The following is a 13815-nucleotide window of genomic DNA, read 5'->3' as shown; positions in this document are numbered from 1 at the left end:
AATGAAGCCGCTCCTTTTCACCCATCTGGCCCGCCCTTCTCTGCCTCGCAAGTCTCCGGAGGATGGAAATGAAGCCGCCCCTTCTTTCACCCATCTGGCCCGCCCTTCTCTGCCTCGCAAGTCTCCGGAGGATGGAAATGAAGCCACTCCTTCTTTCACCCTTCTGGCCCGCCCTTCTCTGCCTCTCAAGTCTCCGGAGGATGGAAGTGAAGCCGCTCCTTCTTTCACCTGTCTGGCCCGCCCTTCTCTGCCTCGCAAGTCTCCGGAGGATGGAAGTGAAGCCGCTCCTTCTTTCACCCTTCTGGCCCCCCCTTCTCTGCCTCTCAAGTCTCCGGAGGATGGAAATGAAGCCGCTCCTTCTTTCACCCTTCTGGCCCACCCTTCTCTGCCTCTCAAGTCTCCGGAGGATGGAAATGAAGCCGCTCCTTCTTTCACCCTTCTGGCCCGCCCTTCTCTGCCTCTCAAGTCTCCGGAGGATGGAAGTGAAGCCGCTCCTTCTTTCACCTGTCTGGCCCGCCCTTCTCTGCCTCGCAAGTCTCCGGAGGATGGAAGTGAAGCCGCTCCTTCTTTCACCCTTCTAGCCCCCCTTCTCTGCCTCTCAAGTCTCCGGAGGATGGAAGTGAAGCCGCTCCTTCTTTCACCCTTCTGGCCCGCCCTTCTCTGCCTCTCAAGTCCCCGGAGGATGGAAGTGAAGCCGCTCCTTCTTTCACCTTTCTGGCCCCCCCTTCTCTGCCTCTCAAGTCTCCGAAGGATGGAAGTGAAGCCGCTCCTTCTTTCACCCTTCTGGCCCCCCCTTCTCTGCCTCTCAAGTCTCCGGAGGATGGAAGTGAAGCCGCTCCTTCTTTCACCTGTCTGGCCCGCCCTTCTCTGCCTCGCAAGTCTCCGGAGGATGGAAGTGAAGCCGCTCCTTCTTTCACCCTTCTGGCTCCCCCTTCTCTGCCTCTCAAGTCTCCGGAGGATGGAAATGAAGCCGCTCCTTCTTTCACCCTTCTGGCCCCCCCCCCCTTCTCTGCCTCTCAAGTCTCCGGAGGATGGAAGTGAAGCCGCTCCTTCTTTCACCTGTCTGGCCCGCCCTTCTCTGCCTCTCAAGTCTCCGGAGGATGGAAGTGAAGCCGCTCCTTCTTTCACCCTTCTGGCCCGCCCTTCTCTGCCTCTCAAGTCTCCGGAGGATGGAAGTGAAGCCGCTCCTTCTTTCACCCTTCTGGCCCGCCCTTCTCTGCCTCTCAAGTCTCCGGAGGATGGAAGTGAAGCCGCTCCTTCTTTCACCCTTCTGGCCCGCCCTTCTCTGCCTCTCAAGTCTCCAGAGGATGGAAGTGAAGCCGCTCCTTCTTTCACCTGTCTGGCCCGCCCTTCTCTGCCTCTCAAGTCTCCGGAGGATGGAAGTGAAGCCGCTCCTTCTTTCACCCTTCTGGCCCCCCCTTCTCTGCCTCTCAAATCTCCGGAGGATGGAAGTGAAGCCGCTCCTTCTTTCACCCTTCTGGCCCGCCCTTCTCTGCCTCTCAAGTCTCCGGAGGATGGAAGTGAAGCCGCTCCTTCTTTCACCTGTCTGGCCCGCCCTTCTCTGCCTCGCAAGTCTCCGGAGGATGGAAATGAAGCCACTCCTTCTTTCACCCGTCTGGCCCGCCCTTCTCTGCTTCTTCTCCCCAGCCAGTTCCTGTGTGGCATCTGGTATTTAAGGTACCCTCCCCTACTGGGAGGGGCCTGTTCAACATTCAACATCAAGGACTTTAGTGTCTAGCTTGTCCTAAAGTCCTCTCTTTACCCGATCATGTTACCGTGGGTCTGTATGCCCAGGCTTGAACCCTGAATTTGTATCTGTTCTTGTCTGAACCTGGGTCTGTATGCCCAGGCCTGAACTATGCACCTGTACCTTCTGAATTAGGACCTGATTCTTAAACCTGTTTATTAGTGTTGAGCATTCCGATACTGCAAGTATCGGGTATCGGCCGATATTTGCTGTATCGGAATTTCCGATACCGAGATCCGATACTTTTGTGGTATCGGGTATCGCAACAACATTAATGTAATAATGTGTAAAAGAGAGAATTAAAATAAAAAATATTGCTATACTCACCTCTCCGACGCAGCCTGGACCTCAGCGAGGGAACCGGCAGCGTTGTTTGTTTAAATTTCGCGCTTTTACTTGGTTACGTGAAGTCCCGGCTTGTGATTGGTCAGGGCGGCCATGTTGCCGGGACGCGGACCAATCACAGCAAGCCGTGACGAAATTACGTCACGGCTTGCTGTGATTGGTCCGCGTCCCGGCAACATGGCCGCCATTAACCAATCACAAGCCGTGACGTCACGGGAGGCTGGACATGCGCGTATTTTAAAAAGCGCGCGTGTCCAGCCTCCAGTGACGTCCCGGCTTATGATTGGTCACGGCGCCATGTTGCCGGGACGCGGACCAATCACAGCAAGCCGTGACGAAATTACGTCACGGCTTGCTGTGATTGGTCCGCGTCCCGGCAACATGGCCGCCATTAACCAATCACAAGCCGTGACGTCACGGGAGGCTGGACATGCGCGTATTTTAAAAAGCGCGCGTGTCCAGCCTCCAGTGACGTCCCGGCTTATGATTGGTCACGGCGCCATGTTGCCGGGACGCGGACCAATCACAGCAAGCCGTGACGAAATTACATCACGGCTTGCTGTGATTGGTCCGCGTCCCGGCAACATGGCCGCCATTAACCAATCACAAGCCGTGACGTCACGGGAGGCTGGACATGCGCGTATTTTAAAAAGCGCACGAGGAAGGATCGGGGGGACTTTTCACTTCACATAGCTGCCGATTTTCTGGTTCTTGCTCTGATTGTAAGTAGCAATGCACTATTATAACTGTTTATACCTATGTACCTTTGACATGGATATACTATAGGTAAATCTTTATTATTACGGTACGAGCATAGCTAAAGTAAGCCGTAAGTGACATAGGGGAGGTGGAAATCTGTTTTCCTGTCTCCCTTGGATGGCTATTAGATTTATTATATACCACTATATGTGCATTTGTAGAATCTTTTTTTTTTTTTGGGCTTACCATACCACGCGGGTGATATTGTATAACTAATGTAGTAATGTGAGAGTTTCTTCTTTTCTATTCCATGGACACTCTGTTATAAGATTTTATGTTTTGTGTGTTGATGGGTTTTATTGTTAAAAAAGTACAATAAAGATTGAAATTTTTTTATACATACAGTTTGGGTCTCTTCATGTGGCTAAAACAATATAAGTCCACAATAGTTGTGATATTGTTCGGAAGTGCCATAGAATAAGATATAGTGGACTTAGAGATAATCATTGTATTTTAAAAAGCGCGCGTGTCCAGCCTCCCGTGACGTCACGGCTTGTGATTGGTTAATGGCGGCCATGTTGCCGGGACGCGGACCAATCACAGCAAGCCGTGACGTAATTTCGTCACGGCTTGCTGTGATTGGTCCGCGTCCCGGCAACATGGCCGCCCTGACCAATCACAAGCCGGGACTTCACGTAACCAAGTAAAAGCGCGAATTTTAAACAAACAACGCTGCCGGTTCCCTCGCTGAGGTCCAGGCTGCGTCGGACAGGTGAGTATAGCAATATTTTTTATTTTAATTCTTTATTTTACACATTTATATGGATCCCAGGGTCTGAAGGAGAGTTTCCTCTCCTTCAGACCCTGGGAACCATCAGGAATACCGTGCGATACTTGAGTCCCATTGACTTGTATTGGTATCGGGTATCGGTATCGGATTGGATCCGATACTTTGCCGGTATCGGCCGATATTTTCCGATACCGATACTTTCAAGTATCGGACGGTATCGCTCAACACTACTGTTTATATCTAAGTCTGGATCTTTCCCTGAACCTGGTGTCTCAGAATCTGGATTTCTCTTTGTGTCTGATTCAGTACCTGTTTCTACACCAGATGTGTCTGAATCAGTACCTTCCCCCGAACCTGTGGTCTTTAGTAGTCTCTTCTCCGAAACTTGCTGTTACCTTTCCAAAACACACTGTGTATGAATCTGTACTTAACGTCCAAACCTGCTGTGTTAGTTCCTGTATCAGCTGTGTCTGGCTTTCGTCTCACCGCTCCAAATCACCTATTTTCCAGTCTTCTACTGTCCACTTTTCGTACTTTTTTCCCAGTTTCGAGCCAACCCTTCTTATGACAATATTGAAGTTGAGACTTCTTCACCTTTTTTCAAGCCACCATTCCAGACTTGTGTAATGTGTGTCACATGGTGCTTGCACGGACGTCTGTGATCTCACTATTACGAAGCATATGAGCCTCCTCCACTGCCGTATTTGTCACAATAGAACTAATAGACCTTGTGATGAGATTTGCTGACTCGTGTATATTTACACGGCTCCGCACCGTAAACTTCGTACACACGCGGCTCCGCTCTGTACATGTCGTACACACGCAGCTCAGATCCGTACACCTCATACACAGGCGGCTCCGCTCCGTACACCTTGTACACAGGAGGCTCCACTGCGTACACCTTGAACACCCATGGCTCCGCTCCGTACACATCGTACACACACGGCTCCGCTCCGTACACCTCGTACACACACGGCTCCGCTCCGTACACCTCGTACACACACGGCTCCGCTCCGTACACCTCGTACACACACGGCTCCCCTCTGTACACCTCGTACACATGCGGCTCCGCTCCGTACACCTCGTACACACACGGCTCCCCTCTGTACACCTCGTACACATGCGGCTCCGCTCCGTACACCTCGTACACACACGGCTCCGCTCCGTACACCTCATACACACACGGCTCTGCTACATCCACCCTGTAAACCCCTCCTGACCCCACACATAAACTTCCCCTCATCCAGCACCATGACAACCAGCACAGCAGAGTCCTGCATACACTGAGGCCCCTGATCATGTGACCCCTGACTCCTCCCCTCCTGTGACCTCATCCCAGGTCCTGTGCGCACAGAACAGCCATATATGTGGTGTGCGGCTCTGCAGGTGGAGGTAGGTGCTGGAGATTCCCCATTACTGGGTGTAGGGGACATTAACCCCTTCAGTATTGTGTCTATACAGCAGAGATGAGCTGATATCCTGTTATTTGCTGTTTTGCGCCAATTCGAAAATTTTGAAATTTGATTCTCAGTTTGCCATAAACAGAACTTGCCATCACTGAAGCATTTAGAGAGCTTTGTTGAGTGTTGGGTGTTAGGTGGGCCTTCCCACAATGCCCTGCAGCAATGACCTCTAGCGGATTATCACACCTTGTATAATGGTGGTCAGTGTTTCCTGTAGAGTGTAAGCTCTTATGGTCAGTTGTTTCTAGTCTTCAGATTCCAGAAATCTATTTGTCGCAAAATTCTGCGAAGTCGGCGATTTCGAATGATTCTCGCTCTTTACTATTTAGCTATTCTTGAGTTTCCACATTCTAAAACCCACAGTATTTTTGTCTACTGAAGATACTTTGCAACATTGAAAGATAGGAAACAGGTCACATACAGTACGTTCCCTTTTCATGACTCCCACATGGTACAACATCCCCCCCTCCGCAACATTCTGTTCAAAATTGACCAAGAACTTGGGATTTGCTGAAACGATGGGATCACGCCAGGACAGCTAATGAAAAGAAGAGGCACGGATGTCATCAGATTCGAGGAGGTTCTCGGGGCTTCCGTCCAGCGGCCGTAGATTACTGACGTGACCGATGCACCTGGTCTTGGGAATCGGTTTGCACCACCTCTCCTGCCACCGCAGCTTCGTGCCCCTTCTTCCCGTGTGTTTGGATCGGCGATCGATCTTCTGACCATGACCAGGCCTGGTACAACGCACTAAAGAGACCCAAGATGTAGCTGGGAGGGGGGTTAAGGAGCGCAGGACAGATGAGTGGCAAATGTAGGGGAGGTGAGACATAAATTATGGAAGATGAATCTATGAACAGCGTATTCTGCTTCCGACTCTGAGAAAGAAACTGCTCGCTGTTGTTCTAAAATAAATTTTTTATTAATAGATATGAAGAAAAATACCCAGAATGCTGTAAAATAATAAAAATAGTTTGCTGACACTAACCATTCCATATTTTTCCCATTACAACGCTGCTTGGCTTTTATGCCAGCCTCCAGATGAACGTGTGATCCCAGCAGCAAATCAGTGTCCGAAGTAGTGACCAACAGCCAGTAATTGGCATCATGGAGGTGTTGCCTTTGTAAGCTATTCCACTCATGTTCTAGACCATACGAGAAAAGAGAATTCAACATCTAAATGTTATATTTCATCATAGGTTTCCCGTTAGGATTTGTGTGATTTTTTTTTTGTTTCATTAAGGTCCTGATAATTTAAGAGCCCCTCAGAGGAGATCTTCTATATAACAGTATTTTCCTGATTAACCCATCGAGGATGGATAGGGACAGGGACACGATGGTGGAGAAGATATTAGACCTCACCCTAGAGATCCTCTTCCGGCTTACTGGAGAGGTGAGAGATTCTGATGACGTCACATTACATCATTCTTATCTGTGGGAATAACAGATGGACAGAACTGGAGAGGTGAGGACTCTGGGAATGTCTGTAGTGAGGTTTATTAATGAGTCTCTCCATAACCAGGATTACACAGTAGTGAAGAAGACCTCTAGTGAGCGCTGTCAGGCCCCTGTGTCTGAGGGATGGGGAAGACCCCTGAGCCCAATCACGGGGCCTCCACCTCACGCCCTGATACATGAGGACATCAATGACCAGAAGATCCTAGAACTCGCCTACAGGATGATTGAGCTGCTGACAGGAGAGGTGACACTGCTGGGAATGCTGGGACATTATACAGTAATGCTATGGAGAGATCAGGGGGATGACTGTATCATTGTATGTGTCAGGTTCCTATAAGGTGTCAGGATGTCACAATCCATTTTTCCATGGAGGAGTGGGAGTATTTAGAAGGACACAAAGATCAGTACAAGGACATTATGATGGAGGTTCCTCAGCCCCTCACATCACCAGGTAATAGACATTACTAAATACACATGGCCTATAATTATCTGTATGTAAAGAATGAATTCAACCCCTGTAGTTGTTTCCTCCAGTTCTATCCAGTGAGAGGACAACACCAGAGAGATGTCCCAGTCATCTTCTTCCACAAGACTTTAAGGAAGAAAATCCCAATGTTCCTCAGGATTATCAGGTACATGGGGAGAAGGTGTCATGAGACCTCCCCTATGATGTGTAGATGGCTGTGAAGGTCTTGTGTTCAGTCTTGTTTTATTCTCCAGTATTATATGTTTTATACTTGTGTAATGAGAACGGTGGAGATGGCAGGATTAGAGCTGATCATAGATGGGACTTCTCCATCTGTCTGTGACTTTTACAATATTTGTTTCAGGGTGAAGATCTGACCCATATTAATACCACAGACACATATGTGTGGGGTGATGAGTGGTGTAAAGTGGAGATTCCTACAGATAACCACCCTGGTGAGTAGGGACCACTAAGTGCAGAGAAGTCACAGATTCTTTTGAGACATTAAGAAGGCTTCATTTGAGAATTTCAGCATGTACTAGGATTCTCAAACAAAGCATCATCAAAGAGGATGTAGTAGAAAAAAAATAAAGCAGTTAGATAGCGTAGTGAGGGACGGATAGAGGATGTCTAATTAAAGTATATTAGAAAAAAGATTAGATTATGACCTTAAACAGATGAAAATAAAATTTAGTTTCAGACCACTCTTTTAATAGCATGTTTAGACAGACAGACCGCAGTAAATGACTACCGATCGGTACTGGTTTTTGATTGGTGGTCATTTTGTGCTTCTGGTCGGTCTGTGTAAACGTACCCCTATAAAGTCCTACTATACAGAATAATTATTTACATTTAGTAACTACCGTTGACGTCTCATCTGATTACAACCTTTTTCTCCTTCATCTTGTCAAACCGTCATGTCGACTTCCTAATGCTGTGTCGGTTACTGCAGAGTTTGCCGCACTGATCACCGCACCCCGGAAAATAAAGCAGGTCACACATACACTACTAACAAAAAGTTAGGCAAAATCTCAGTATGAACCTAAAATGCACTCTAACCTTTTCAGGTGAACTTAATGCGACGCCTCTACACTTTTGAATACACATGTCTAACTGTTCAATGTTACTATTTGTGCACCTGTGCTCAGGAAGGATATAATGTAACTAGAGTGAGTACGAAGGAGGGGAACAAAATTAATAAAGGGGATGGGGGAACTACAATACCCAGAGAGATTAGCAAAATTAGGATTATTTAGTCTAGAAACAAGACGACTGAGGGGCGATCTAATAACCATGTATAAGTATATAAGGGGCCAATACAAATATCTCTCTGAGGATCTGTTTATACCAAGGAAGGTGACGGTCACATTCTCTGCGTCTGGAGGAGAGAAGGTTTTTCCGCCAACATAGAAGAGGATTCTTTACTGTTAGAGCAGTGAGAATCTGGAATTCCTTGCCTGAGGAGGTGGTGATGGTGAAGTCAGTCAGGGTGTTCAAGAGGCCTGGATGTCTTCCTGGAGCGTAACAATATTGTATCTTACAGTTATTAGGTTCTTTAGAAGGATGTAGATCTGGGGATTTATTATATATAGGCTGAACTGGATGGACAAATGTCTTTTTTCGGCCTAGCTAGCTATGTTACTATGTTACTAATGTTTTAGTACTTTTTGCACAACTTGCTGTTCTCTAACAAGGAGCTTAATGGCAAAATTTGCAACAGATTTTTGATCCATGAATTGACCAATACATTTTGGGGTCCAATTAGAATTTGTAATAAACAGTCCTCCACATCATGCTGTTCACATTGACATCATGAGGCCAAGACAACACCCAACAATTAATGAACAGAATCTTGCCATTATTAGGCTTCAAGCGGGATGTTCTCAGACAGAAGTGGCCACTGAGCTTAGAGTGTCACAGTGTCATCAGCAGGGTGCAACAGAAATACATAGAGACTGGAAGTCACAGAAAGGCAGATAAGTGGATGCCCTTTGGCCACATCCCATGCTGATGACCGCTTCATTGGGAACAATGCCCTTTGGAATGAGATGATGAATGCCACACAACACCAGGCACATTTAAGGAAGGTGAGAGGCACCCAAGTGTCATTTCAGACCATTTGAAACCTTTTACAACAGCGTGGTCTGCATGCTAGATGACCTGCAAGGGGTACTGGACCACAACATTAGGCACAGGCATCATCATCTTCCATGGGCCAGGAAGCATCTACGCTGGTTGCGGGACCAGTGGGCCTCAGTGCTGTTCATTGATGAAAGTAGGTTCATGCTGAGCAGAAATGATGGCCGTCAGTGATCTTGGAGACGTCAAGGAGAGCGCTATGCATCAGCTAATGTTGTCACCAGACAAGCCTTTGGTGGTGTTACAGTGTGGGCAGGTGTGTAAAGTCAATATAAAACTGCCTTACACTCTGTGTATGGTACATTGACAAGCCCCTGCTACTTGAATAACCTCATTAATCCAGTCTTTTTTCCTCTGCATGAACAACACAGGCTTAATTACATCTTCATGGACAACAATGCTCCAGCTCATCGAGGTCACATCATTAGGGAACAGCTATTGGAAACTGGGGTAACTCAAATGTAGTGGCCTGCATTTTCGCTAGACCTGAATCCCATAGAACACCTATGGGATCAGCTGAGTCGACGTGTAGAGGCTCGTAATTCTGTACCCAAGAATATCAATGACCTGAAAACTGCCCTTTACGAAGAGTGGGATGTAAAAACGAAACAACCTCCTTTGGGCACAAAAGTATAACATAAAATAAACAGTTCAAATTAGGTAACAAATACTAGAGTGGGCTCACCCATCCAGATTAGTGTCCTCAATTCTTTAGACTCTGGCTTCAGACTACAGCAACACAAGAGGTATTTCCACCTCCATTCACAGACAAGTCCCAGAAGTGTTTCCACAGCTATTCCCAGGCAATAACAGAGGCAGCTGAACTTCCTTTTAAATTAGAGCAACCAGTTCCTCTCAGCTTTTCCAGTCATTCCTAAAACCTGGAGACTGCTCTTCCAGGTTTAACAACACCAAGGCTGGGCTTCTCGGTGATACATACCTCCCAACCAGAACTTTACCACTGTGTTTTTGCAGTTTACACTGATGTGCAAGAAGTGATCACAGATGGAGTCAGGTCATGCACAGAAGTCAGGCAGGTGGAGAGCTAAGCAGAGGGATGCAGGTCAGATACAAGTTGGGGTCAAAATCTAGCACAAAATCAACTCCCAGTAAGGTAGGTAAAAGAGAAATCACATTCTTAAGATTGGCTGCAGCTAGATAAGACAAAAGAGGGGGGAATTAAGAAGTCAAGTCAGTTAACAACCAGGTTAAAACCAAACCACAAACACTTAACTTTCTCTCTTTAATTAAAATAAAATACAAAAATGTATCTTCTACTAAAGCACTGCACTTACTCCAAGTCATGGCTCATGTGCCACCCAGAGTGCATGTGGCTGGTATGGATTGTATGCAATGGACAATTAAAGGGATTGTCCACTAATTGGACAACCACTTATCATTTCTCATGTTTGGCCCTGTTAAAATAAAAAAGCTTATACTCACGTCCCTTGCCAGCGCTGTTCCAGAAGTACTCCCATTCTTGGGGCTCATACAAGGTTGTTATGATGCGTTACTGGCGTCACTGTCTTCACCTTTAGATGTATAAATAATCAAGAGGAAGTGAGCACCCAGCTTCAGCTCTTGATTACTTATACGTCTAAAGACAGGGACAGTGAAGCTGACACTGATTGGGTGCAGACTTCACGTGTCATGAGAACCTCACATGAGTGGGGACTGCGAGTGCCAACACCGCAGGAATGAAGCCAGCATAGGTGGTAAGTATTCGCTTTTTTTTTTATTTTAATGGAGGCAAACATGGAGAATGAGAAGGGGATGTCCTAGTAGTGGAAAACCCCTTAAATATTACTGATTTACAGTCATATTTATGGTTCTTTACTAGACGTTTTAGTAGGAAAGGATGGTGACAGGCACCAAGAAACAATCCTATGAAAAATAGTAGTAGTGAACAGCTGACCGCACTACTGCTGCCACAGACCGTGAACCCTTCAGTCCATAGAACCGCAATCAACCCACAGATGTCGGCTGCTGGAGCCGAAGAAATAACAATCTTGAATAGTTGAGAGAAGAGTAATAACGGCAGCACTCACCGATCTTCGCACACAGGTTCCTTTATTATGAAAAATTCTTCACGGCTCGGGGGTGTATATTTACATAGAACGTGGCAGCCGAACGACGGCCGTTTCGCGCCCTCCTGGCGCCAGGAGGGCGCGAAACGGCCGTCGTTCGGCTGCCACGTTCTATGTAAATATACACCCCCGAGCCGTGAAGAATTTTTCATAATAAAGGAACCTGTGTGCGAAGATCGGTGAGTGCTGCCGTTATTACTCTTCTCTCAATTCTATGAAAAAGCTTCAGGGAAGTGAAACATTGAAAGAGCTCAATGTGGTTACCAAACATCATAATCTATTAGTCCCTGCTTTGACATCTACTGTGTTGTCAGGTTTTTCATAATCAATTTATTTTTACCACTATATGTATAGAAATGCTTCCATAGAAATGCTTAAAAATATATATCGTAAAAAATATTATTGCTTGTTCTTGAAGAAAAATAAAATCCATATTATTCTTGGCAGATGGCTTTAGCAGAAGCTCAGAAGAACATCTGCTATTTTCACATTTTAAAGCAGATTATCATGGTGTCATACCAGAATCATATAAAGAACATATCATTATCCCGGATCCACCTCCAAGTCTTCACATCAAAAAGCTTTCAACTGATCCTTTTCAACAAGTCCTGTCTTCTGATTCATCACAGACTGTAGAGCTTAATAAAAATAACAGAAGGAATGTTGAACATCAAAGGACTCATACAGGGAAGAAACCATTTTCATGTCCAGAACGTGGGATATGTTTTAATGAGAAATCACATCTTCGTTTGCATCAGAAACGTCACAATGGAGTGGAGACTTATTCATGTGTAGAATGCGGGAAAAATTATACAAATAAGTCGAGTCTTGTTATACATGAGAGAACTCACACAGGGGAGAAACCATTTTCATGTCCAGAATGTGAAAGATGTTTTAGAAACAAATCACACCTGGTTATACATAAGAGAATTCACACAGGGAAGAAGCCATTTTCATGTTCCGAATGTGGGAAATGTTTTACACAGAAGGGAAATTTTGTAAAACATCAGAGAGTTCACACAGGGGAGAAGCCATTTTCATGTTCTGAATGTGAGAAGTGTTTTACACAGAAAGGAGATCTTGTTAAACATCAGAGAATTCACACAGGGGAGAAACCATTTTCATGTCCAGAATGTGGGAAATGTTTTTATGATAGATCCCATCTTCGCTCACATCAGATAATTCACACAGGGGTGAAACCATTTTCATGTGCAGAATGTGGGAAATGTTTTTATAGGAGATCACATCTCCGCTCACATCAGAGAACTCACACAGGGGAAAAAACATTTTGATGTACAGAACATAGTAATCATTTTACGAAGAAAGCCAATCTTGTTGCACATCAGAGAACTCATGTACTGTAGATAGGAAGCTATTCCATCTCCAGAACATTTTACACACAAATTGTGACATTAGTCATAACCCACAGACAGGCTGTGAGTCTGCGAAGTCAGAGGTTCCGGGGTCAATACTAAAAGAGCACGTAGTAAACCAAAGGAAAATGCGAAGTCGTAAGTCAGGTCACATGCAAGGGTCTGAATACCAGAGAAATAGCGGATAAACAAAGGGGCAATAACAAACGGGTAGTCAGAACATGGTGCAAAGGTCGGTAGCAGAAGATTAGAACTTGCAGCACAGGTTACAGGTGAACACACACCAGAGAGCACAAGCTTAGAATAAGCTTTTGACTGGCAGTGATCTGGTCCAGACAGCTCACTTAAATAGCAGGGCAATTATCAAGAACAGGGAGCACCTGTGGGAATCTCTGCACCTCCTAGTCTCAGGTCAACCGAGCTGTCAATCAAAGCACTGACAGTTCAGCATGCCCCAGCACAGGTTAGGATTAGGGATGAGCGAGTATACTCATTACTCGGGTTTCCCCGAGCATCCTCGGGTGGTCACCGAGTATTTTTGCGTGCTCGGAGATTTTGTTTTCGTCGCCGCAGCTGCTTGATTTGCGGCTGCTAAACAGGCTGAATACATGTGGGGGTTGCCTGTTTGTTAGGGAATTCCTACGTGTATTCAGCCTGTCTAGCAGCCGCAAATCATGCAGCTGCGACGATGAAAACTAAATCTCCGAGCACGCCAAAATACTCGGAGACCACCCGAGCACGCTCGGGGAAACCCGAGTAGCGAGTATACTCGCTCCTCACTACTTAGGATGACAGAGCTTTCCATCACCGAGTCCCAGTCACTCTAGGCAGTGGAATCATGACACAAATCACATTTTCTCAAAGGTCAGATGAATCACTCATGGAAGTAGCCATGTTCTTTTTATTGACAATTCACCAACAGAACCACTAAAGTCAAAGTAAAGTCAAACATTGCAAAAGAAATGGAAAGTAATATAGGGCATCAAGTGATGGAACGGAAATGTATACAATACCAATAAATATCTGTTTTCGAAAAGCAAATACAATCCAATGTACACATTTTTGTATCTTCCATGTGTTCAAGATGCTTTATATCTATATACAGTAATGTTCAAAAGTTTTAGGCAGGTGTTGAAATATTCTGCAGAGTAAGAAGCTTCCAAAATTAGAAGTGTTAGTGGTTTATGTTTAATCAATTAACAAAATGCAAAGTCAAGAGAAAAGAAATCTTAATCACATCAATATTTG

General features: G+C 45.8%; 1 protein-coding gene across 1 annotated transcript; it reads left to right on the top strand.

Moving 5' to 3' along the window:
• The first annotated feature begins 4917 nt into the window (after positions 1–4917).
• Positions 4918–13603, top strand: LOC143767400 (uncharacterized). The gene is made up of 7 exons (XM_077255712.1): positions 4918–4973; positions 6288–6437; positions 6567–6746; positions 6830–6953; positions 7037–7134; positions 7333–7423; positions 11642–13603. Exons 2-7 carry the CDS (start codon positions 6360–6362, stop codon positions 12484–12486), a joined length of 1416 nt encoding a protein of 471 aa, XP_077111827.1. The 5' UTR covers positions 4918–4973; positions 6288–6359; the 3' UTR covers positions 12487–13603.
• Positions 13604–13815: the final 212 nt, after the last annotated feature.

The sequence above is a fragment of the Ranitomeya variabilis genome, chromosome 4, assembly GCF_051348905.1.
Source record: "Ranitomeya variabilis isolate aRanVar5 chromosome 4, aRanVar5.hap1, whole genome shotgun sequence".
Lineage (NCBI taxonomy): Eukaryota > Metazoa > Chordata > Amphibia > Anura > Dendrobatidae > Ranitomeya > Ranitomeya variabilis.
The sequence above is the reverse complement of the archived record's forward strand: the minus strand, read 5'-3'. Positions and strand labels throughout refer to the sequence as shown.

What these genes read in the sequence shown, in the direction of transcription:
- LOC143767400 (XM_077255712.1), top strand. Translation starts at nt 6,360, where the DNA reads ATGGATAGGGACAGGGACACGATGGTGGAGAAGATATTAGACCTCACC. An exon ending in ATGTTCCTCAGGATTATCAG is followed by an intron (nt 7,135 to 7,332) that starts GTACATGGGGAG and finishes TATTTGTTTCAG; the next exon opens with GGTGAAGATCTGACCCATAT. An exon ending in TCCTACAGATAACCACCCTG is followed by an intron (nt 7,424 to 11,641) that starts GTGAGTAGGGAC and finishes TATTCTTGGCAG; the next exon opens with ATGGCTTTAGCAGAAGCTCA.